At 60.1% G+C, this 24,339-nt stretch overlaps 3 protein-coding genes across 3 annotated transcripts; 2 read left to right on the forward strand and 1 right to left on the reverse strand.

Moving 5' to 3' along the window:
* Positions 1-8,995: 8,995 nt before the first annotated feature.
* On the forward strand, positions 8,996-9,466 carry PLICBS_008630 (uncharacterized protein; the record flags this gene model as incomplete). Its single annotated transcript, XM_065601427.1, has 1 exon — positions 8,996-9,466. One exon carries the CDS (start codon positions 8,996-8,998, stop codon positions 9,464-9,466), a length of 471 nt encoding a protein of 156 aa, XP_065457499.1.
* A 9,989-nt stretch (positions 9,467-19,455) lies between these two features.
* Positions 19,456-20,932, reverse strand: PLICBS_008631 (saccharopine dehydrogenase [NADP(+), L-glutamate-forming]; the record flags this gene model as incomplete). The annotated part of the gene is made up of 3 exons (XM_018324915.1): positions 19,456-20,705; positions 20,765-20,847; positions 20,919-20,932. The coding sequence occupies 3 exons, from the start codon at positions 20,930-20,932 to the stop codon at positions 19,456-19,458; spliced, it is 1,347 nt and encodes a 448-aa protein (XP_018176309.1).
* Positions 20,933-23,210: 2,278 nt separating this feature from the next.
* Positions 23,211-24,092, forward strand: PLICBS_008632 (uncharacterized protein; the record flags this gene model as incomplete). Its single annotated transcript, XM_018324913.2, has 1 exon — positions 23,211-24,092. One exon carries the CDS (start codon positions 23,211-23,213, stop codon positions 24,090-24,092), a length of 882 nt encoding a protein of 293 aa, XP_018176307.2.
* Between the last annotated feature and the right edge of the window lie 247 nt (positions 24,093-24,339).

The raw sequence follows: 24,339 nt of genomic DNA on the forward strand, positions 1-24,339 counted from the left end.
CGCGCGAAGACATCGCGCTTCTTCTGTCGGCTTCCTGCCTCATCGATATTATTTAGTGCTATCTTGGCAACGGTGTTGGGGCGTCCCCGGGGTCGTGTTTTGAGGCATGTTCGCTGAACCTACCAGTCATCTGCGTACGGACCTGTATTTAGACTTTAAATTCGACGCATTTCGCAAAAAGAGACTGGCAAAGGCGTCATCAAATGCATGCTCTCGCCATGCCATCGTAGATGCGTAGAGTGAAAGTCGCATTTGCCTGCGAGAGCTCCAGGGTAGTCCATCAACAGAGCACATTCAACCTCTCAACAGTTTTGAGCATGAGTAACGTCTCCTGCTCAACGAATACCCCATCCCCGGCTATCTCACGGACTTCCTGCCGCGCAACGGAATGCGACACCTCAAAACTCAAGCTCGACACCTCAAAACTCAAGCTCGACACCTCAAAACTCAAGCTCGACACCTCAAAACTCAAGCTCGACACCTCAAAACTCAAGCTCGACACCTCAAAACTCAAGCTCGACACCTCAAAACTCAAGCTCGATCGTAGCCGCTGGCTCGCGTGGGATACATCGCTCACGGGCGACAGGGGAGGCCCAACACTCATCTTTCTGCCGTTTACGGCCAGAGATCGCAACACTCGCGCATCAGATTTCGGCCGCTTCACCCACAAGAATCAGACCAACGGGGGGCGTGTCAAGCTCCGAATCGGTCCTTCAAGCACTCCATTCGCCTCGGTCGCAGGCAACAGCCCCCTCTTGCCTGCCTGATCCAGGGCGCAACGGATGATTCCGTGATCACTGGCATGGCATGGGTGCAATACGACAACCGACTGGTGGATTGCGGCCTCGTGTTGGTGATATCTATCTCTAATCCTGGACGTTTGGCCTTTCGTTCGAGCATCCGGCTATCACTCGCGTTCTGGATAAGCTCCCAACGGTCGGGGAACGTCTCCGACCACTTTACGAAGTACAGGAGCCTCGAACCAACATACCCCAGCAGTCAGTACGGAGTAGGAGTTGGCGAACAAAGTGGCCGCATGCAAACACATCAAAGATTGGGCATAAATGAAGAGCAGTAATGCTACGCCACCATGTCCTGTGTTCCAGGCCTCGCTCTGGGTTTGGCGGCCTTTTGTGAAATATTTCACCAGCGTGCTCGCAACAAAGCTGCAAAGGACAGTGTCCGCGAATTTGTGGAGGCCCAATAAGGCAGCGTATGCAAGCGTGTCCGGGAACCAACAGCCGGTATATCTGAGCGACGCACGGTCAACGTGGTGCACGGTACATGCTCCGTGCAGGCTCATCAATCGCAGTTGGTTGGACCTCGTCGCAAGCCGAGCGCCATCCGGGGGATCGCCGCGGGGAGACACAACCAAGGGGCGCCCGGCCTGCCTGGACAGCCTTCCGGTTCCCCGTCCCATGTGGCGGCGGGAACGACGAAGCAAGCAGGCAATGGGAAGCGGGCGGCAACTCTGCCCGCACAGCGGGAAGGGCGGAATGGCCGCGAGTGGCAGACAACCGCGTTTCACAAAAGCATGTCGCCCATGCAAAGTGGCTCGCTGAGGGTTAAAAAAAGGAAGGCCCTCCTAGCTGAGCGCGGCAGAACGGAAAACAAGAGATCATTGCATTGCGGGAAAAAAAAGTGACAGCTCGCATCAAAAATGAGAGTCTTTGGCGGAAAGAAACGTGGCTCATGCCGTCGCTCATCGAGATGTCGGATGTCGGGTATCGACGAGTTCCGACAAAGTCACAAGGCTCTTCACCGAGTGGCAGCCACGGTTTGACAGGCGGCGCCACCAAACGATTGATGTCGATGCAGTCTGCTGTCCTGCGTGAGAGAATGCGGCCACGTCGAAGCAATAGTCAACGTGGTCGGGCGGAAAGACATTGCGAGAAGCACGCAAACCTGGCGCATCTGAACTGCTGGCAGTTCCTTCTCCGTACACGTCGCAGCGTGACGGTTGGGCAATTGAATGGCGATCGATGCCCTGCCAGCTGTCTCGGAGGCACAATCTGAACATCCGGCATGAGATCGGTCCAGTCGTGCCCTCGTTCAGCTGCGCACCCGTGTGGCCATTGGCACTGCAGATTGCAGACCGCGCAGGGACCTCCTGTCAGGGAACACGGTGCCTTGCATCCGGAGACACGAGCCCTAACCTTGCTCGCCAGGGGCAACGGGGCCCGCGCTCTGTCGTGGACCGCGATCTTCAGGAGTCGCGGAAACGGGGCGGCAGGCTGACGAGAGGGATCGTTTGTGACGGAGCTGTGCAAGCTACGCACGGTTCAACAGCAACACGGCTCCCGAGGCGTCTGGAAGCAAACAAAAGCTTCCAAAAGAACGGGGTGCCTGCGGAGCCACGGCGGGGCGGGACGCGGCATCGCCGCCCCGGGTCCGCGGGTGGAGCTATCGCAGGCGCTGTCGCTGCAAATCTGCGAGTCGTGCCCGAGCACTTGGGACGGCTTCCAAAAGCAGTTCGCCTCCCCTGACTGCCAACGGTCAGCGGGAGATGATTAGGGGTGTGCGAGCGGGAAACAGGGGCCGACATGACAAGGCAAGGTCTGCAAGCCAGCGACCGGAGCGGCCAGGACGCCCCGTCGACTTGGGTGCGATTCATGGCTCGCCCCCGGCTCCTTCATTTCGCTTCCGGACGGTTCACCGTTGTTGCCCGGTCCCCTGGTAAGGCGACGGCAGAAGCGTCGTGCCAGTCTGCCAGACCGTCGAGGCCGCCAGTCGCGGTCCATGTAACCATGTGGCAGCAGCATTTCGGATTTGATATCCTACCCTGCTTGCCCCTACCCTAAAAGTTTGCCGGTGGGGGGTAACCGAGCAACAGCACGCGAGATGGGCGTGCGAAGACGGAGTCATGGTCGGAGCGTCCGAATCCAAATCCTGCTGCTGCCGTTGAAAGCCGGAGGATATGCGTCAAAGGAAGAAGAATGGCTTGACCGGAGGATGAGACGGGAGGATGATGGACCGAGCTTTGCCATTCTAGGATTGAGGAATCGCATCCTGCCGCGCAAACATTCCATGATGCCGTAATCGCTCGCCGCGAGAGCAAACTTGAAGGCGCCGGCCTGCCATAGCTGACGGATTACTGTCAGAAAAGATCCTTTGGGTCCGCGAGGACCCTCCTTCTGCTTCTGGTTCCTGCCTTGTTCGTCGTGCTGCCCTGTCGCTCCTGCTGCGAACCCTCAGTACCTTTGCTTAGGCTTATTAGGTACTTGCCTGACCAGCACTGCCCGCGCTCCTGCCCCCAAGGGTATCCCCCAAGTCCCCCAAAGGGTAGCGACCCCATGCCCCCACAGGCGCCCCCACCGACTGCCTGTTTGAGCCACCGTGCCTTTCCGGACCAGGCATGCCGCGGGGAGACACCCAGTACAAAGTTGCCCGTACCGAGCGGGACCAGTAACGTTAGAGTACGTACCTTCCTCAGTCGCGCCGTCACCCGGCCCGGGCCTTCGGTGTGGAGAAGCGGAAGCTTGCCATGATTCCCATCCCCTCCCGGCGGGGGCGTGCATTGTACCTTCAAATGTGGTGGTCATGGCGACTACGAGTAATGCTATCCAGGACTTCTGGTGATCTCGCACGCCCACATGGGAAAGTCCAAGGAAGCTAGAATGTGGCTAGCTTTACAGCGCGTACTCCTGCCATTTCCACAGTCGCGCGACAGCCCGGCGTGCTCCTCCGAGTGATCCTGGACACCGCAGGGGTGAGGGAAGGTGAGTGAGCAAGCAGGCAAGCAAGCAAGCAAGGCAGCAAGCGATGGCGACATTGAAGCCAGGTCTTGCAACGGACGTCGCACTTCCGACGCCGCCCGTCGCGGATTACTAAAGTCATACATGCGGCCGGATGGCGGAATTCCAGATTGCTCCTCGTGGGCGCTTGGTTACCGCCTTATCGATGGCGCTTTGGGCTCGGGGAGGTGTGTGTCAAGGCTGGATTCCCATGCAGCCCGCCTGGGCTCGTGGCCCCCCCATAGGGACTGGCGGTCAACGTTGCAGATAGCGGTGCCCGATACGCGAGCAGCAATGGGCGCCTCGACATTGCACCATCCCGACTGCGGCAAACGAGAATGCCATGTACGGAGTACCTCGCCATGACCGTTCGTGCATGCGCTTCTCGAGGTACCCAGGTACGCAGCACGTACTTGATGCGAAATAAGGTGCCTCATCCCGCATAATAATCGAATGCGATGCCCCATGCGCCTCGTGTTCCACCGGCGAGATGCATCGGTCGCGGATGCAGACTCCACGATCCAGTCAGGCAGCGGGCTCCCCGGGGCCCAGGGCCGCTTCGAAGTGCCAAACGGTGCGGGCTCTGGAAGGGGCATCCGAAGGGAACCTGTGTGACTCCGGATGTGTCGGTGGCGATGACGACAGAGGACGGGCGACGACGCGAGGCGCGGCGCGGTGCGTTGCGAAGCAAGGAATCACAGCCACGGACCGCGACGCCACGCAGCCATTCGTGCGCGATGGGAAAACGAACGGAGACGAATCACCGCACCTGGGCGGTCCGGTCGCGTCACACGCGGGAGCCCATTCCAGGTCAGCCCTGCGAGTCACGGCAGGGCAGCCTGGGCTGCGGTGCGGTGCTGTGCGTTGCGCTGTGCTGGCCGGGCTCATTGGGCGTCGCCGCGTCTCGGCGTGTCCCAAGCCCGCCCGTGTGCTTGTCGCGATGGGTGATTTGGCGGGCAGTGCGAGCGCAGCTGAAGCAAGGAAACGTCTGTGGGAGGGGGAAAGCTGAGATGCCCGCTGGATCGGCGGGCCAGAGACGCAGCCGCCCATGGCACACGCCCCTCCATCGCGAAATGGCGGTGCACGCGGGATGCCCAATCGTACAGGCACTCGTGTCGCGCGAACGTCCATCCATACGCATCGCACTTACATACGTGTGTGAGTGACAGACTGACTCATACTGCGCGGATGATGCGAGAGACTGCGACGCCGACCTCCGGAGTCGACGGGAGCGGCCAGCAGCGCAGCGACCGACGGGCATCATCGCGTGCGTCGTGTCGGTGTCCTTGCATGCTTACAGGGCTGCAGCAGTGCACACCAGAGGGCTGCTGCTGCTGCTGCTGCTGCTGCCGCTGCGCTCTTCTCGTACGCGGACGGAGGTGGCTCACCGGCATCCGAGATATATTGCAAGGCCACCCTCCCTCCCTCCAGCGGTCGCAACCCTCTTTTTTCCTTTCCCGGGGGGCCTTGACCGCTTCGCGTTGGCGGCTTTGCAGGCTGCCGCCCGAGCTGACGAAAGATAATGGTTGATGACCTCCGACGGGCCGCGACGGCGACGGCTGGCGGCGAGTCGCCGTGCGGAGCGAGCGGGAAGGGAATCGCCGGGAAAGGCACGTAGCCGAATGATAAGCCCGCGGTGCACCCTCCTGCGCTGGTGCCCGTATCGGCCTTGCCATGGAGGAGGGCGTAATACTGTAATAATCCAACGGAGGTCAGCGTCTGGTCAGCGAATGCGACCAACCGGACCAGCCATCCGCCGCTGAAACGCCGTCCTCGACTCCTTCATTCGGTGGCGGGCCAAGTCCGTCCGTCCAACCGGGACGTCCTCTGGGCAGGTTATTTGGATTCACTCGCAAAAAGTCCCGGTTCAGAAGCGGCCGTGCTCCGCGCAGAGGCAAACAGTCGGCTCTCCATCCGCCTGCTTGCAGAATTCCGAGAGTCGACCGAGTGAGAGCTTGCAAGCAAGCCACCAGACTGCCTACCAGCTGCAGGCCTGCCTTGACCGACTCCCAACGTCGGGTACGTTGTACGGATTGGAGGTGAAGATACCTTATTGCTCGGATACCCACCGGCTGACTGGGTATACCTGATGCGCCTGGGGTGGTCGTCGTGGAATCCCAGAAATTAGGATACACCCACCGCAAGCCATATGGTGGACCTGGCGGCACTACGGGCGCATTGATGACCGTCTGCTTTCATGCATTTCTAAGAAAAACCCAAATTTACCGTGTTTGAGAGATGCAGAAGGGACGCAGGCAGGTAAAGCGCAACTCAGGACGGTATGCTCCGAAACCCGTAATAGCAGGCACCAGACCAACACGGGTCGAGTGGTGGTACGGGCGGAGACTCAGGCAGGACTGACAATGCATGCGAGCCATCCATCTCATTTGTGTCTTTGGGTCAACGGACTGGCTCTGTTTGCCACCAGACAAAACAGTACTGTACTGTACTGTACTGTACAGTACCGCACTTACAGTGTTGCAACTGAGACGACGCAAAGAAAAGACGGCCGCAACAGGAAATCCCTTGAGAGCAAGGCCCGTCGCCTCTTGCCCCGGGGCCGGGCCACAGAGGCAACAACACCAACACCGGCAAGCCTCCTCCATGTCTCAGGGTTGGCCGCTGGCTGGGGAGATGGCAGCGAAGAAACGACAAATCTGCAATCGCTAACCCTCATTTGGCGCCGCACGGCGAACCCGGGACGCCGGATGGGCTCTCCCGCGCTTTGGCGCGCAGGGCGAATCTGTATCCTTTCTTTTTCCTGTTGCTGTCTCTGATCGCGTTGCTTGTTTGCCGACGAGATGCAAAATTGGCCCCCGGCGCGGGCAGGGCCTCCCCTGCTCCGGAAGCCAGGGGGCGGTGAGCCGCGGAGGCAGACCGCGGGCGGCCGAAATTGGACTCGAGGCCTTTAACCAGCTGGCTGGGGCGCCCATCGTTGCAATAAGGTAACGGGGGGGGAGGGTAGGGTAGCACGCGGCTGATGCGCTGCCCGCTCTGACACCCTTGCTTGGCTTTCTTGACCCGAGTGTCTGGCGCGGCTAAAGTGCTGGCCTGCCCTGCTGGACGGGCCCTGCCTGATTACTGTATCTTATTGCTTGTTGCAATGAAAGAAAGAGAGTCGAGCGACGAGGACTCCAGGACGCACCCCCCTCCGTCTCATGAATCAAGCCGCAAAAGGGCCCGGCCGCAATCGTCAATCGAGCAGGCACTCCCTGTTGAATGGGAGGCAAAAATAGCAGAAACGGCAAACCTCATTGTTGGCCGCCACCAACGCGCACCGTAAACGTGAGCTTGGACGCAAATGCTTCAGCATGGCGCATCCCTCTCTGGGGCGCGTTGGTTGGCGGGAAAAGCCTCCAAACGCGATTGCCTCCCGCGTTTGGCTCGTCCCAGCGGTGCCGCCGCCGCCGCCGCCACCGTGGCCGTAAGGTAGCCGCTGCTGCCTGTCGGTGATGTGGTAGTGTTGTCGGTGTCGCTGCTTTGATTCATTCATTCATTGCATGGAGACGGTGGGTGGTGTGCTGAAATGCTGAATGAACGCGGCAGGGGTACTCTACTTTGTCGCCGTACTGTCCTGTACTTTGTGTGCGCCATGCCAAGTGATTGCCAGAGGCATTCAAATCAAGTTCAACAACTCCTTCCGTACCGTCCCGGTGGAAAGAGGCAGGACCCGACCCGGCCTCGGATGCAGCTGCTGTTTGCGACTGGCGGGCACAAGCAAACACAGACGCCACCCCCCGTGGGGGAAGGGGGAAGGAAGGAGCCATGGAGGGACAGGGTGACACGGGTGACAAAGTGACGACGTGACAAAGCCCGCCAGAGACACAAAGCGCAGGAGCAAGGAAAGGCCAACGACTCTGGGGGAAGGTGCAGGGCATCGGCGTCAAAAGTAAGGCAAGTACCTACGAACCCCCCAGCGGCTGGCAAAGTACCTGAGGTACTGTACTTGCTGCCGTAAGTTGCAAAGCACAGCACCGCCTTGTTCTGGGCAGGTCCAGCAGGGCAACTGGACAGGTCATTGACTCGCCTGGCAGGCAGGCAGGCGAGGTGCGTTCCCACGGCCAATCGCTTGGGGCCTGTCGCGCTGGCGGGTTTGGCGGTCAGAACACCGCCTTTCCAGCCGGGGCGACCCTCGGCCCTCGTCTCGGGCCCATCCCGAGGTCCCGACACCTCACTGGGCGGTCACCGGGTGGTCACTGTGGGCGTTCACTGGGCGGGCGACCCTCCAGGCCTCCTCGGGCTGCTGCCCAGTCGCCGCGCAGGGCGTGGTACAGTGTCCGGTGCGCTGCTGCGGCCGAGCGCAGGGCGTTTTGGGCGTCCCGTCTCCTCCTCCTGTCCTCCCCCCCGCCTCCCCGCGGCGAGTGGACGGAACAACCACAGGCGAATGGAACCTGCCCAACAGCCACTGTGCCTTTAGGCGGCGGCCGGTGGAGGGTTCCAGCTCCCGTCCTTCCCGCCGGGGCGACGGCACGTTGTCTCATCACAACCACAACCGCCACTGTTGGCCATCCTCGCTCTCTCTCCGCCTCCACGCACACCCCCCCACCCCCATCCTCGGCGCCCCGTCCTCCATCCCCGGCCCAGGAGCCACGCCCCCTCCCCCCTGTTCAAGTCAGTCCCGAGACTCCCTCCCGCCCCAGCCAGATGATTCACACATGTGCCGCGATGCTTGGTGCCATATCAGCGTCTCCCTCCCTTTGGCATGGCAGCCTGGTGCACGCACGTAACCTTCGGCCCGTTCGCTTATTATCCTCGTCGCCGCCGCCCTCGAGCTTCACACCGTCACATTTCCCTCTAGCCGTCACCTCCATCGCATCATAGCCTTTGGACACACTCTACCTTGCCTGGTCTTTCACAAGCCTGTCACGCAGCAGTAGAGTTTCGCCATCACAAGCTTCGCGCGACCACGCACGCTCGAGCCCTGACTAGCACCAACCCGCCCGGGACCCGCTTGCCCGAATAATCTTCGCGACCAAGCGCACACTCTACCGCTGGGGAGCACCGCGCCGCACAAGCTCCGGCACACAACTGACGGACGGACACCAGCCGAGGGTCGTCATCGAAACACTACCGCCGAGTCATCGCCACCTGGCTGCTCAGTATATTACCCCAGACGCCCCAGGCATCCCGTCCCGACCCTATTTTCTGGAGCACAGCAACCTCAGATCCTCCACCTCTCTGGTGACACGACTTGCCGCCCATCCAAGTCTCGACCAGCTCGCCATCCACCTACCTCCATCACCGACACAGCATCAGCAAAGATGTACGGCTCATACGGGTCGTACAGCTCCATGAGCGCCATGTCCGCGCCCATGGACATAACTCCCATCAACCTGCGGTCTCACGATGCCTCCTGCGCCTTTCCCTCGTGGCCGCGGAGATCATCGTTATCCGACTCTGGGCACGAGGAACCCCGTGCCACCTCCTTCCTGTCCGACGACGACCTCTTCCTCTCCGACCCCTTCGACGACGACTCGCACAGCATCTCCAGCTCCAGCACAGTATCCTCACCGTTTGCGACGGCCGTCGAGTCGCCCCCGCGGATCTCAGAGGAGGAGTTGATGCGGATAGAGCGCGAGAAGGCCGCCATGCAGCGCGAGTTCATCCGTCAAGTCAAGCAGGAGAAGGAGCGGCGGCGACAGGCTGCCCTGCGCGCGCGTCGCAGCAGCCCCAAGAAGAGCCCCAAGAACAAGCCGGTCTGCCTCACGACCATCAGCGAAGCGACCGAGTAAGGCGGCGTCGTCGCCTCTTCCCCCCTTCAACTACCATCTTCACCTGGTATGTTTTGCCGCCAACGCGCCATTGTCTGGCCTGTGAGACAGTCACTTACACGACTCAGACATTTCGCGATACGCCCAATACCCACCACTCCGATCACCGCCCACCAGATCTCGCTACTGCTACCTACCCCACACTTTGGAGCCAAACACCCGACGGCGTTTGAACGCGCCCCGGATGCACCCATTCCAGCACAGCAGGCTCCCGACAGCCACCGCAGGCATCGCAACCCTGGCGTCTGCGGCTTCGCAGCCGCGGCGAAATCGGCCTGGATGACCAAAGCGGAATGACGTATCCGCACCGCGGACGCCTGCAAGGGTGGAAGAAGCCGGAACCGCCAAGCACCTGCTGGGCAGCTGCTGAAAAGGCCGTCTCCGCTCTCCGCACTCGGACCGGGTCCTACCGGAGGGGGACCCTGCCGAGGCGGTGGTCCGGCCCCACAGCGCACATGTCCGGCCCAGAGGCACGGGTCGCTGGAGTGGAGGTGGCCGACGGATACGATTGGCGCGTCACGGGATCGGATCTCCTCTCACGAGCCGCTGCCGCTCCCCTTCGCCCGATCGCACGTGTCAGTCGACGTCGCGCACGGGGACGCTCACGGACGGACCCTAACGCCATCTTCAACTCTCCGATCCCGTCCCTTCTGCCGGCGACCCCAGCATCTCGGGACTCATTGTGCTCTTGGGCCCTCACGCCCTCCAAACCTTAATTTCTTCTTTCCTTCCTTCCTTTAATCCCCACCCCTCCTGTCCGTCATCTTCACATGTCAACGCAAGCCCCTCAAGGTCTCTGCTCACTCTGAGCCACTGTGTGTTTTGTCTTCTTTTCCTCTCACGTGCTTTTTGGTTTGAGCGAAGCGTCATTGTCATCATCAGGGTCATCATTAGCGGGACACAAAAAGCATGGGATTAGACGGGCCGGCGTACACGGACTTGTTCCGCACCCGGGCCGCAGGCATCAGCGACGTGGTTGATTCAAGTCAACCGGCAGCATCATTACGACTCGACATGAGCGTAATTTTAGATAGTTTAGTCTCTAGCATTTCTTCACTTCTTCGAGATACCCCCCTACATCATAGGTAGCTTTTCATCAATGACAGCCTCGGCTTTGTCTTTTTACAACTGTCTTGAATGCCTTCTCTCCCGGTGCCTTTGTGTATGTTGAACAAGTCCACTGGTGATGCCGCATCTCTCTAAGCTAAAGAGATGGAGTGATCCATGTCTGCGCCAGCTAGCAACGCCTAGTGAACTTAGCTTTGCGACGTCTTGGCGCATGCTACGGCTCCCGTGGTTGAACGCTGGCTTCACAACTGTCTTCCATCACGTTGTGCACGAGCGGAACCAAATATTGCCAGCTGGGATATCCGGTCCAACCAGGGAACTGCGTCTATACAGTGATGAGCCTTTCTGACGGGTGCAGGCAACGGACAGGGGGCGTTGAGAGACTGGCAGTGACAGTAACAGTCGCAGTGGCAGTGACAAAGATGCGGACTGACCGGCCCAAGCTCCAAGTCTCCCGCCTTGGCGCATTTCTAGTCACCCGTCGACGGCGGGTCTCGGACCACGCCCACCGCCGCGATCCGCCACCGGGCAAGACGGAACGGCAGCCGGATCCGCTCTCCGGGCCCGTTCTGGAGAGGGTGGGCACAACAGTAACCGGCCTCCGAAGCGGGTCCTCTGTGCCGGAGGACGGCCTTTGGGTGCCAGGGAGGATTCTGCAGATCGGAGGAATTGGCGCTCGCGCTGTGACGATGATGTCGGGGTGGTGGGAGCATTGCTGTGAATGAGAGCAGCGAGCCACATGGCCGAGCAAGGGATCTGGGCAGGATGCTACGAACGAGGCCAAGGTGCAGGGGACTGGGGACGGGTAAGACGCGACCGATGTGGTGAGCGCGTGGTTCGAGACGTGCGAGATGATGTGACGAGATGGGCGCGGAGCGTGGGAGCAACGTTGCTGCTCGCCTTGGTCACAACTCACCACCACCACAGCCATCACCCTAGACCGACCGTCCGCTGTCACCGCCGCTAAGGGTATCACCATCGCTCATCACGACCAAGGACAAGCACACGCGACGAGATAGATTCTCAAATGAGATCGCGTGTATCGGGCCTTCCCCCCCTGATACACTCCCCGCACACAAACACACTGATCGTTGGAGATATCTGATCGTCCACCCCGCAAGTGCCGTGTCGCGCGTGGCGAGACATTGCGCGGACGCGCCGGCTGAGCTCGATTCGGCGTCGCGGGGGTGAGTGGGGGATAAGATTAGATGGCATGACAAGATACGTGCGGACTTGTACACGTACATGCAAATCAGTTTTCCCATCGCCCGTTCGTAGAATGTCATGTTTTCTCCCCCTCCCTTGCTTGCTTGTGGCGCTCAGCCCAGCCAAGCGCGATCATGAAAGTCTCATTACACACACTCACTTGACTCACTCAAGCCACTCACTCACTCGCACACACACCCCGCCGGCAGAGCGGGCACATCGAGACACGCGGCGAGACAATGGACAGATGAGCCAGTCGCAATATCCGGCTTGCCGGTACACGGGAAAGACGGGCACACCCAGCAGGCAGGGTGAGGAAAAACAACTTGTTGTTGAATAAAGAGTGAAAAAGGAAAACAAGACGCAAAAAAAGCAAGCCTGTGTTTGTCTGCAAGGAAAACAAGAGAGCGTTCTGCCAGCTGGGGGCCGGTGAAGATGGGGATTCGCGCGAAAGGCGGCAGTGGGCGCCGGTGAAGGAAGGGAGCGATGGGCCACCCATGCCATCCCCCGCTGTCTATGCAGGTGTGACGGGGAGGAAGATGGCTTGCATCGCGACCGAACCCCCCCGGCTCAAAGATGTTGATTCCCCGCAATCTCCCAACTGTGGATGGGGGGAGGCAGAGCGGGTGAGTGTTCTTCCCCGACCTATGGCATGTAAAAGCTGCCCAGCCATCCTTCAAGGTGTGATGAGGTGAAGGAAAGGGCGGCGGTGAGCTGAAGATGCCTCACGCGAACCTCAGATACGTATACGGCTGTGCCCTTCTCCTGGTGCGATCTCGTCCCCGCGTGTTGGGCCTTGAGAGACGAACTACCGCTGCCTCGTATGGCTTTGGCAAGCGTCGCCTCCAATGTGCCGTCCAAGGGATTGCCGCGAAGAAAGATCCTTGATCGCTGGCTTTTGTGCTCATCTGGCAGATCCCTCGCTGTGAAGCCCGAAGAAGGACGCGGCGAGCCAGCACCAACAGGGATAACAAGGATTGGAGGGCGATCACCAAGAAAAACAACACACGACAGGTCCGTTTTCTTGGTGATGGAGGTGCGCGGATCGAGCGGGCCGTCGACGGGTTTCTGCGGGCAGCAACCTAACTACCCTTGAACCCCTCCAGCACGCTACCTGTGCTTCCCCTCATCATGCCCCCGTTCCCATCAAGTCCGCATCCCCGGCCCGCGCGGACCAGCCATCCGGCCGTCCCTGATCGAGCTGCGAGCTCCGAACCTCAGAGCTAGCTGGCAATCTAGCATGCCCCCCCCTTCCCGCCACGGTCGAGCTGTATTCCCTTTTTGGACCTAGTTCGTCACCGCTCCTGGCGAGCTGAACGCGATACCCTTGGTTCTGGATGGGTATCAATGGCCGGGACGTTGACAAAGCGACGGCAAAGACTGGGGTCAAGGCGATGGTGGTGGTGGCCATGGAGGTTATGGTTGTGTTTTTGGCCTTGGGGTTGGAACGAGGCCTGATGTGACGACTTCATGGCTCATGCTTTGGACCCCCGTCGCATCCTCTCTGGCGAGGGCTGCTCAAAGTCAATGGACTTGATAGAGCCGTCTTGGGAATGCCTGACGACTGACAAAAGCGTCTGAGTGGCAAAGGTCGATCGGAAGAGGGCTGCCGGCCCACGCTCTGCCGACGCGCCCATCCAATACATGTCGTTGGAGACGCTCACCTTCCGTGTCTGGCGACACCTCCAGGCGCAACCGCGAGGGCAGAATGTACAAGGGCCAGCCATGTTCCGTCGTGGGCCGTAGGCGTGGTGGTGGTGGGATACCTGAGCGCGCAAGGTCAGGCATGGTCTAGTCGGGCCGTGCTCACGGTCCATCGTCACCGTCTACGAGGTACGTATGCTTCACATGAGCGCTGGTGCACAAACACTTACAAGTTCGGGAGAAAGCAGCGGACGTCCACACACCGAGCCCTCAGAACCGGAGCCCGGCGAAGCGTCCTTGCGGAGCCAGTTGCAGTCGCCAAGGGCCCCAGCTTACACGAGCATCAAACAACAACAATATCCTCGCACACGGCGCAAGCCATCCATCATTACTCCATTGGCACCGCAATAATCCCGAGCCCTCATGTATCAAGGAAGCCCCGCCTCTCCATACCCAGGTGACCGCCATCCATGGATGTGACGAGCACGCCGACACGGTGTGACGAGCGCAAAGCCCCCGCATGATCGGGCAGAAAAGCACCACCCACGGCAAAAAGCTGTGCACACCTGGCATCGCTCCGGCAGGGGCATTTCGTGCTGGCCGCTCCCATTGCCATGTCGTCCAACGGCGATGCCGCGTGGGCAGGACAGCGAAGAAAATCCTCCAGGCCCGATATGCGACCGCGTGGGTCCCCATCACCGGGCAGCCTCTTGGCTTCCCTCAGCGTCCATGACTAGCAGCTATCTAGCGTGGGGGCTTGGGAGGGGGGAACAAGGGGTGTTCGTTCACTCGAGCTAATGCGAGACATCTCGTCGACGCCTTGTTGGACGGTCTTTCGACATTTGCGCGGGATAGGAACTTCGTCTAAGCCCTACGATTCTGAACGTTCTGACGGCTAACCTAAGCAGGAGCCTGAGGAGCTGTTGGTGGCTGCAGGATCGCCTTGCTTGTCAGGTATTGGCAGAAAGGCAGTGTTCACATCGGCTGCGAAGTCCATAATGACCTCACTCGATCACCGGCAAGTCCCCAGCTTCGACAGTTCAACTGCCGGAACATTTCAAATCTGCGGACTCTACAGACAGCGAGTTTCACCAGCAAGCTCGAGTATTGAGGTACAGGGGAGGGAGGCCCCACGCTCTGTGTATGCACCGCGCTTGATGCGACCGGAACGAACTCCCTTCACCCGGTGTGGACAAGAATCAGCTCCATCGCCGCCCATCTTGGACCAGGATCCCCAGTGTCACTGATGGGGCCCAGTTTCGGCGTCGAGAGGCTCACCGCACTGGAGCACAGCTTTCACCGCGGCCTCACTAGACGTGCTCTCGGCGCCTCTGTGTTGCCACGGCCCGAGGTGACGCTCATAAGCCATCGGCCGGGCCAGCCATTGATACGAGAGTTCCAAACCGCACGCAGCTACACACAGCTTCATGCCGTCTCGCGTACAGTATGCTTCAGGCATGCTGCGCCGGCTGGCACAGGCATGCAAGCTGCCAGGAACCGTCTTGAAACAGCCGCAAGGTTGCACGACAGGGGGTCGCGGGGGAGAGCGACCTCGACGCGGGGCCACAACAGCAGGATATGCTCTTGATTGCGTCTGAAGTCGGGTCTTGGGCATGAGAATCCAGACGCACCACCTTTTCCCGGTACGACGAGACGGTCCTGTGTGCTGTGCCTGGCGATCGGGCAACTCTATGGTGTGCCAGGCAAAGATCGGCAGTGCAACCCACATTGATGCTGTGCGGTTTCTCGTCGTGTGTCCCTCGAGCATTTCTTGAGAGAGCACTATGCGCGATTGAGGTTTCTAAGCATGAATTGGAGCCGTCTCGAGAGGAAAGGGGCGAGGCTTATATGTGGCCAAGTCAGCGTTGCTGCGAGATTCCTAAAATATATCACAACGTCCGACCTGCCCCATGTCGACCCCAAAGGCTTTATGCGGTGAACCTGCTTTGGAACAAAAAAAAAAGGTCATGCAGGGGAGACCAGGCTACGTATGTGGATTTGAGTGTTTGCATCTTGTGTTACAGTGCATGGAGCTTTGTGGCAGCCAAGTGGCATTGGGGGCCGCGAATGTTGCTGGTGCCCGTAAGAGATAGAGTGGCCGCATCCATCATTCACGCCACGTCTGACAGATAAATCCTGGAGTCGAAGGGCCCCGAGCCCAAACTGGGCTGGATGGGTGATGCTGCCCGGGAAGAACAGGGACTGCATTTTCGGCTCGGAATAGGTACCGGGCCGGGGGCGGCGGAAGCGACCTCATCATGTCCGCGGGAGACAAACCCGTGCACCACTCGTACAGAGGCGAATGGGAACGGAGGCGGAGCAGACGCTCGCAGTTCCCGAGGCCTCGCATTGTCTCCGTCGATGGATGGTATGCATTCGAATTGGCTCATCTTGTCGACCGCGGGGTCCAAACGCATGGGCCGTAGAGCGGCCCGACGATGGACAGCTGCCCATACCCATACACCGGCAGCCTGTAGCTGATGAGTGAGGCGGCGTCGAGAGCTTGATTGATTGTCTGGCTCACAACGTGATACAGCCTTCAGGAATCGTCTTGGACAAGGGGCCAACGGGGGGGACCCTTTTCTGATGGGACGGGCCGCCCGATGTGTGGTGGCGACATGTGCCGACTGTTGCTGGCCCCGATGAGGAGAAGAACCCGCTGTAATCAGGGTTAAGGGACGATTGGAGGATCGAGGATCGAGAATCGTAGCGCGTGGCCGGCCGAGGGAAGCGTGTGCATAAGAACCAGCGGAAGCCCTCGACTGCTCATCGCTCTGGTGACTCTGATGAGGGGGAAGAGCAGGCGAAAGCAGGCAAACCTGGAAACTGCAGCAGGAGCTGGCAGAAGCTGGCAAAGCTCTCAAGCAGAAGGAACCGTGCTGGCGTGAGGCGCGACTGCCAGTCTGCCACCTCCAAGGCTCCAAAGCGGGCCGCGAATCGGGGAAGGGGCGGGGCGGCACACCCTTGCCACCCTTGACACCCCTGCCTCGTGGCCCCGCCGCCCGGGAGAGGGAGATCAGGAAGAGCGTGATCGCGTATCTGATTGGGCCGTTCCTTGCGCCCACAGGCACAGCGAGGGCCCAACTCGGGCAAGCGCAGATGTCGGCGCTACGACGCCGCCTTCCATTGAACGTCGCTCGAGGGGGCCCCGCTTTCGACCGCAGCCCCAAGGCGCCTCGAGCCCAACCACATGTCTTCGTCCCCCTCATGCCTTGATGCCGCAAAGGCCTCGCCTCGCCTCGTCTCGCCGCTGCGCTCGACCACCGCTGCTTTGGGTTGATGAGCGGCCGATTCCACGGCCCTAGCTCTGTCGATGAGCGGAGACGCCGGAGCGCGAGCGTGAGGGAGCCAGGCAAGCCAGCCCATGGAAGGGGGCCGACGTCGCGAATCCGCTCCATGCCGCTGCTACCGCCGCCGCCGCCGCCGTTAACAACGACTGCAGTGCTCGCAGCCATCGACCAAAGGGGCCATCCACCCTCAAAGGGGCCCTGTAAGGTACGGATAACACGAAAAAGGGCCAGGAAAAAGAAGGGTGGCCGGTGGTCCAGCCTCCCCCAGCGGTCAGCGATCGGCTGTGGTGCAACCCGCAGATGCAACCCCGCAATAAGCCGAGTCGTTGCCCGTCTCCATCTACAGCACGTCTGTGGGCGCATACTCCACGGCATGTCTTGTACGGCACAGTACTGTACAATGCCATGCTTCGATGGACAAGTCGTTTCTGCCAAGCGGGCGTCGCAGAACCAACGTGGGCTCCAGCTCAGACACCCACACAGGCGATGTTGACAAGGCATGATCGGCGGCGACTTGACGCCGAGCATCATATCCGAGGCGCTATATGATTCACGCAAGATGAGAGTCTTGATAAGCGGCACGCAAGAGCTCTTATGCTGACCGAGAGGGGGGCTGGGCCAGAGGCGCTACGATATCCACTCCTGGCGCCAACCCCGTGCGTGCTTAGGCTGCCAATTCGTCGCGCGACCGAGTGTGGTGAATTAAGTCGGATCAACGTTCAAAAAGACGAGCGCGAGTGCGGCCCATTCACGGCCTGTGGCTGGCCCCCCCGGAGCGGCGACACCGTCATGGACCCTGGTTCGTGCCATGCACGAGGACCCTCGTCCTCGACTGCTTGGGCTTGGCTGGCCCGGTCCGCATCCGCTCCGCATCTTGCAAGTCGCCGTTGGCAGCAGGAATCAGGGCTCTAATTTTATGCGCTCGACAGCCCTCGGCCACTGACAGGCTGGCCTGCAGCCATCTACGCGCCATGCTGCGACCATCTCTGGTCTCGCATTCAAGGGTTGGCATGGGCCGTCCGCCCGTCACACCACCTTTTCTGCGAGGTCCTGGTTCCCCATCTGTCCATCCATGGTGCCCGCCGTCCACCCAACCCTGGCCGCCCACGCTCTTGCTCCCCTGTCTGGTCCCCGTTTCCGCGACTGTGTCGAGGGACGGACGGGAAGGTAGAAAGAAGGGAGGTTGGGACGTCGGCGGTGCGCACGAAGCAAGCACAAAGGAGGATGGATGGATGGATGGATGGACGGTGGTGGTGGTGGTGTCGGTGGTCAGGGATGGCGGGGTACTTGCATCCATCACTCTCCCGTTCGCGCCTTTCAACAGGCACTCCTTTCAAATCCCGGCGGCTGCCATACGCGGACAGAAAGGTACATAGGGCAGCCCTAGCAAATGGGAGCTCAACTCGGGACTGGCAGTCGGCACCTGAGAGCGCCGCCTTTCCTGTCAGCCCCCTCGGGTCTGCACGCACTGCTGCACCTCAGGCAGGCCAGGGCACCGCACTTGATGGGCGGCGGCAGCTGAAGCTCTGACCCCTCCCCTTCCCCTCTGATGAGCCCCTCTGGCCCCTCGGCGCCACACAAGCCCAGGCTGGCCACCAAACCCTCAGCGATGGAGCGAGACGGGAAGAGCCCGACTCGGGAGTGCGTGCCCCTGAACTGCCTGTGGTCCCTCCCGCCAGCCGCCGGCGCCAAATTCCATCGAGGACCGCACCAATCCCCACTGCCAGGCCGGGGTATCCCATCCCATCCCCCCCTTCCAAGGTTTTGTTGCGTCACCTCTCTTGGCTTCAGCTGCTGCCCGCGCAGCCTCCAAAAATCCAATCTCAATCTCCAACAGTCCAACAAACACCCAATTGGAAGCCCATCCAAAGACAGTCTGTCTGTTGCTGACACGTAGGTAAATACAGGGAACAGCGGCCGGCCCTTCGTCTCTGAGGATGCGCCAACCATCGTCATCACACATCCTAATAAGCTGCATGCATGCAACAGCGACCCCAAGACGTTCGATGGCACTGCAACCCTCCCCCGTCGTGCAGCTCCCTTCCCTCGCCTAGGTAGTGGATGGGAACAGGGGAGAGCCGACCGCCGTCACGACGTTTGACGTGCAGGCTGCCGGACAGGGGCGTTCGACAGGCCGTCACCTGCAGCACAGCCCCCCACGACGGCTGCAACGGCATCGCCCTGCAGATTGGATGCTACTTGTTACCCAACCTCACCCTCACTCTGTTGAGGCCAGGCCTTGCTACACAATGATTGTATCCTAACTCGAGAAAGAAGCACATATCTGCTCTAGTGGGAAAGGCCTGTAGCAAGACCTTGCGCCCAGACAAGGTACGGCGGCGACGTGAAACCAGTAAAGCCGGCCCTCAGACGCGCGAGGGCTCCGGCGACGGTCCTGCCGCCGAGCCGCCGCTGCTGCAGGAGATTGCCAGTTGCGTCGTTGACACGCGCTGATTGACGGGCATGCCTGTTTGGGGCTTCCCGGTCTGGCGCACACGAAACGCCGTCGATCGCTCTTCTGCCAGTGTTTCGTCACGACTCGAGCCATTTCAACCTGGTCTGCACTGCACGTAGTGCCAACTCATCGCGTGTCGTCTGCTGGGACGCCGCAGTCGACAGCTCCATCACAAGGTCCAATTTTTGTCTATCATACTCTGTCTCGTGCATTTTCATACTTCATGTTCACCCCACCACCATGTCATATCCGTGGTGTTTTACCAAGCCAGGCACGTGAGCCCCCTTTTACACAATAGTCTTCTCCTTCATCTCGACGCCGTACTTCTCCTTGAGCTCCTTCATGATGGGGTTGTTGATCTTGGGCGTCATGGGGGCCAGGACACCCTTCTCCGACAGGGTGCCGTCGAGCACCTGCTGGACGGCGACGGCGCAGGGCAGGCCGACCAGCTTGGCCATGGCCGAGTAGCCCTTGGGGTCGCCGTACTCGACCAGCGTCGAGGTGCGCGTCTCGTGCGAGCCGTCCTTGTGCTCAATCTCAAACTTGTGCTGCAGCATCACCATGTCGCGCTCGCCCTCCTCGAACTGCATCTTCTTCTCCAGCTCGGCGCACAGCGTGTCGAGCGGGTTGCCGCGCGGCGTGATCTTCTCGTCCGAGAAGATGCCGATCCACCGCAGGCCGCTGAGGATGCGCTGCTTGTCCTCCTCCGAGTCGAACGTCGACTTGGCCACGACGGCCGCCTCGAGGTCGCTGGCGCTCGACGACGACGCGCCGATGATGGCCTTGGTGGCCTCCTTCCACGCCACGGGCTTGCTCAGCACGTCGTTGGGCGTGTCCTCGAGGAAGCCCGTCTCGACCAGCACGCGGATGAACTGCGGGAAGCCCTGGTACCGCATGGTGCCGCGGATGATGGTCTGCGCCTCGGGGATGTTGTAGCGCTCCTTGTACGGCGTCGAGTCGCGGTTGGGGTAGGCGACGAAGGCGTAGCCCGGATAGATGAAGTAGGGCTTGGCGGTGCCCATGAGGTCCTTGGAGGCGATGTCGACAATCTTGCCGCCCTGGTAGATCTTGGCCGCGTTCCTCAGGGCCAGCAGCACGCCGCGCGAGGACCACGAGAACTTGTAGCCGAGCGGGTTGTCCGAGGCCTCGGGGGCGGGCAGGCCACCGCAGTAGGACAGGAAGGACAGGATCTTGCCGCCGGCGCGGTGGACCTCGTCAATGGTCTTGACGGCGTACAGGTGGTCGATGCCCGGGTCGAGGCCAATCTCGTTCATGACGGTGATGCCGGCGTCCTTGGCCGCCTGGTCCAGCTCCATCATGGCGGGGGAGACGTAGCTGGTGGTGACGACATTCTTCTTCTGGCGGATGGCCGACTTGATGACGGTCGCGTGGAAGGTGTAGGGGATCAGGCTGATGACGAGGTCGTGCTTGGCCACCTCGGCGTCGAGCGCCTTGTCGTCGGTCACGTCGAGGGAGATGGGCGTGGCGTTCTTGACGCCGGCGGACAGGCTCTTGGCCGACTCGAGCGTGCGGCAGGCTGAGACGCAATACGGTGAGCTCCAGTGGCCTCGCGCGAATCGAGGTAGCTCGACTTACCAACGGTGACGGGAATGCCCGCGGCCGTGAGAATGTCGAGCGTAGGGCGGGTCACGAACCCAGCACCCAGCATGAGAACAGTCCTGCGGCGGGGGGTCAATTGGGTCAGCCAGGCTTCACACACATAAACACCATTGCCGGCAGAGGCACATACTGTTGAGGAGCCATTTTTGCTGTGATTTTCAGACGTCAATGGCAGTGCGAGAGGATGGAGAAATAGTTGGCGGAGTCGAGTTTCTCAAGCCCAAGCTTGGGAGCGTGGGGGGGCGGGATACCTTATGGAGGGGTTAATTCTCTCGGGCAAAAGTTATGGCGGGGTTGGCTGCGTGGTTGGCTGTTGAGCCGGCAATGGCCCTGCGTTTGCGTCACGCCGCCTCCGATTGCGGCCGCGACATCCCTGGATGGAAGCGTCCAGTGCCCTTCTCGCCGCTACAGCGACCCGACGCCGCCTCCGGCACGCCACAGTGCAGCGGCGGCACCCACACCCATACCCCACTGCCCTTCGCCCCACCACCGCCGAGCTCCAACCACCCGTTTCCATCCACTTCGTCCATGAAAGCTTCCCGTGTTTCAGAACCACGACCCCTGGAAGCACGACATGAGCTCGATCCGGCCTTGACCAGCGGCGAGGCCAAACACCACAGCTGTCAGCATGCAGCTAAAGAACCCAATTGTCCACCATGCACCTCGAGGCATGGAACGGACGTGTTGGCCCCCTCGCCAGCAGCTCTCGGTCTGAGTCAATTGAGAGAAGTCGACATCGACACGGAGTGCTGATTCCCGCGGGCCCGCGGAGGCACGAATGCGCCCTTGGCGTGTCGATGCCAACGCCGTCTATGGCCTGCGTTCGAGTGCAGACCCAACGATCGAGCCGATGCAGAAGCGTTGCGCCTCCAACGTCTTCGGGCTGGCTATGCAGCTTCTCGGGGTGTCTGGCGCATGAGATATGCACAACCTTGTAGCTGCCGCGGCGACGTATACGATGGAGGCTACAAAAGAGCCTGATGGGCCGAAACACGATCGTGGATTCGCGATGTCCCGTGCAATCGAAGCCCAGATGTCTCCCCGTTCGTTGATGCCAAGAAACTGTTGGCAACGCCGACCACGAGCATTGTTTGTGTCGTATATGCGGACTATCAACCCTCGTCCTTGCCGCAACGCCAACTATGCCCAAATTTTTGGTCAAAAGGGCCACCGCGCCTATTCCGTGCACAAAAAATGCTTTCTTCAGCTGTAATTCTAGCTTGAAAGCCGTCCGCCCACCGGAGCGTCGGGCTTACAGCCATGCACTGGGGCTGAATCGATTCCTTTGAGGAGGGCATCGACGCCGGGTCGTGAGCCTAACGTCGCCAGATGTAGAAGTCGAGTACCTCTCGAGCCAGTGTTGGCCGAATCCTACATGCCAATGAGGTAGAATACCAGAGCGAAGACATGCCACCTCTCATGCGCCGCCGAGCTGCGTAGATGTCGAGCCTGGCTTCCATGACACTATGTCTCCCTGCCCCCGTCAGAGTGAATCGTGTAAAGGCACTGTTTGTTGGCCAATCCGTAAAATACTTGGAGTTTGGTGGTTCAATTTTGGCCATGGAGCTCTATCTTGGGTGCGTGCGTGGGAAGTCATCATGGACTTGCAGATGGCCTTTGGGTGCCTTTGATTGCTTTTGTAGTATGGAAACTAAAGACGCCCGGCACTTAAACCTAGAAATGGTACACTTTCTCGATGAATTTACAATATTGATGTTAGCGTGCTCATGTCTTTAGCAAAAGAGGATGTCGGAGCGCCTGCCTTGGTGCTGGGCGTGCGTCGCCGTTGCTACGTCTCACACGACAGGCATGACGGGCACGACAAGCACGGCAGACACGACAGGAACACCAGAAACGCTTGGAATGGGAGCCATGAAAGGAAGACAAACTGTGCCTTGCCACTATCCTCCAGATTGCAACTGATTGACTGCCGCCGTCGTCAGGGCCACGCGTACATTTCAGTTGCACGTCTCGCAAAGCATATTACCAGCGCTACTAAGCACTGACGGTAGACAACACGACACTCTTGCGACAATGCGCCTACACGGATTTTCTGGATGGTTTTCCTGACAAGAAACTCAACAAACGTAGGAGCCTTGGGGCCTGGCCTGCGTGGTATAAAACGCGGCCTCGCTCCTCCTGTTCTGTCTGCCTGCGTTTTCTTCTCTGCACACTACAAAATTCGTCTCGTCTCTGCGAACATCGCCTCACAACTCAACCTTTTACATAACCACTCTGCTGCCACTGCACACCTGCCCATCTCATCGGGCTCATAACGCACCGCTCACAACCACAACAACAACAACAACACCAACAACATCATCATCACATCATCATCATCATCACCACCACCATCAACAGCTTGTCCTGTCCCGTCCCGTCTCACCCAACACAAGCCGTCACGTCGCAACACACTCTCATCATGCCTCGAGTCACGTCCGACAGCTTTTCCGGCGAGTCTGCCGAAGTCCAGAGGGACCAGGCGCTGGCCACGAAGCTAGACGACGAGTACTCGGAAAAATACCTCGACGGCCTGACCATTCTGCTCGACTACCTCAACGCGGGAAACACCTACGATGACATGCTCCGCGTCATTCCTGATGCGCAAGAATGGTGTCGGGAGTATTTCAGCGGCCGGATGGTGGCACCCAACAGGCTCAACGAGGAGGTCCTCTTTTGGCACCCGAACTTGCTGGACCTGTCCCTCCCTTCATGGCGCCGTCTCGACGGCCCCAACAACTTCGACGAAACTCAGCTCTTCGGCGACGTCGACCCGATGGAGGGCTTTGAATATCCCTTGACTTGGGAGTCTGAAGATGAGACCCTCGTCGTCGAGATGGACCAGCACATGAACGATGACGTCTACGCCTTCGAGCTGGGCCAGCACGTGGACGACGACTACAACTTCGCCGAAGCCGAGATGGGGCACGTGGCCGAGGCAGTCTTCAGCGACGGCGGTTATCAAATCAACGGCGATGGCATCTCCGACAACCTCGACCTCGACGCGGTGCTTCCCATATACGGCGCCATCAGCGAATGGGTCCCCTTCTCTGACGACGAGGTACATGCTTTCCTCGACCGCCACTCGCACCGCACCTACGAGAATCTCCTCGCGGGCGGGCACGACGTACTCTTCGACGACTACTTGTTCCTGCGCGGTGCCCCTCTGATGGCCAGCGACTTGACTCGGGCCGTGGCGTACAACCTGCCCCTTATATTGTCCTGCCTCGCTTCCATCCCGCTGCACGAAGTCGTCGACCTGGATGTGCTGGGCATGGAGACCGACGACAACGAGAGCACCTAAGGCTTTGGCATCTCCCCTGGCGGCCATACCAGACACATTTCGTCCGCCCTTGCAGGTTTGGAGTTGCCGGTCCTCCTCGTTGTCTCGTCACTCCTCCCGGGAAACAGAATGATGAAAAGAAGTTCGGGATGGTTGAACCGAGTTTTGGGCATGTTTGGGGGGCGTCATGGGATTGATTCTGGCAGGATTTGTTGATTGGGTGGAGGTGTTGTCGCATGGTTTGCGGGAGTCGTGGGTTTTCCGGAAG

Source organism: Purpureocillium lilacinum, assembly GCF_023168085.1.
Source record: "Purpureocillium lilacinum CBS 284.36 DNA, scaffold_6, whole genome shotgun sequence".
Classification (NCBI taxonomy): domain Eukaryota; kingdom Fungi; phylum Ascomycota; class Sordariomycetes; order Hypocreales; family Ophiocordycipitaceae; genus Purpureocillium; species Purpureocillium lilacinum.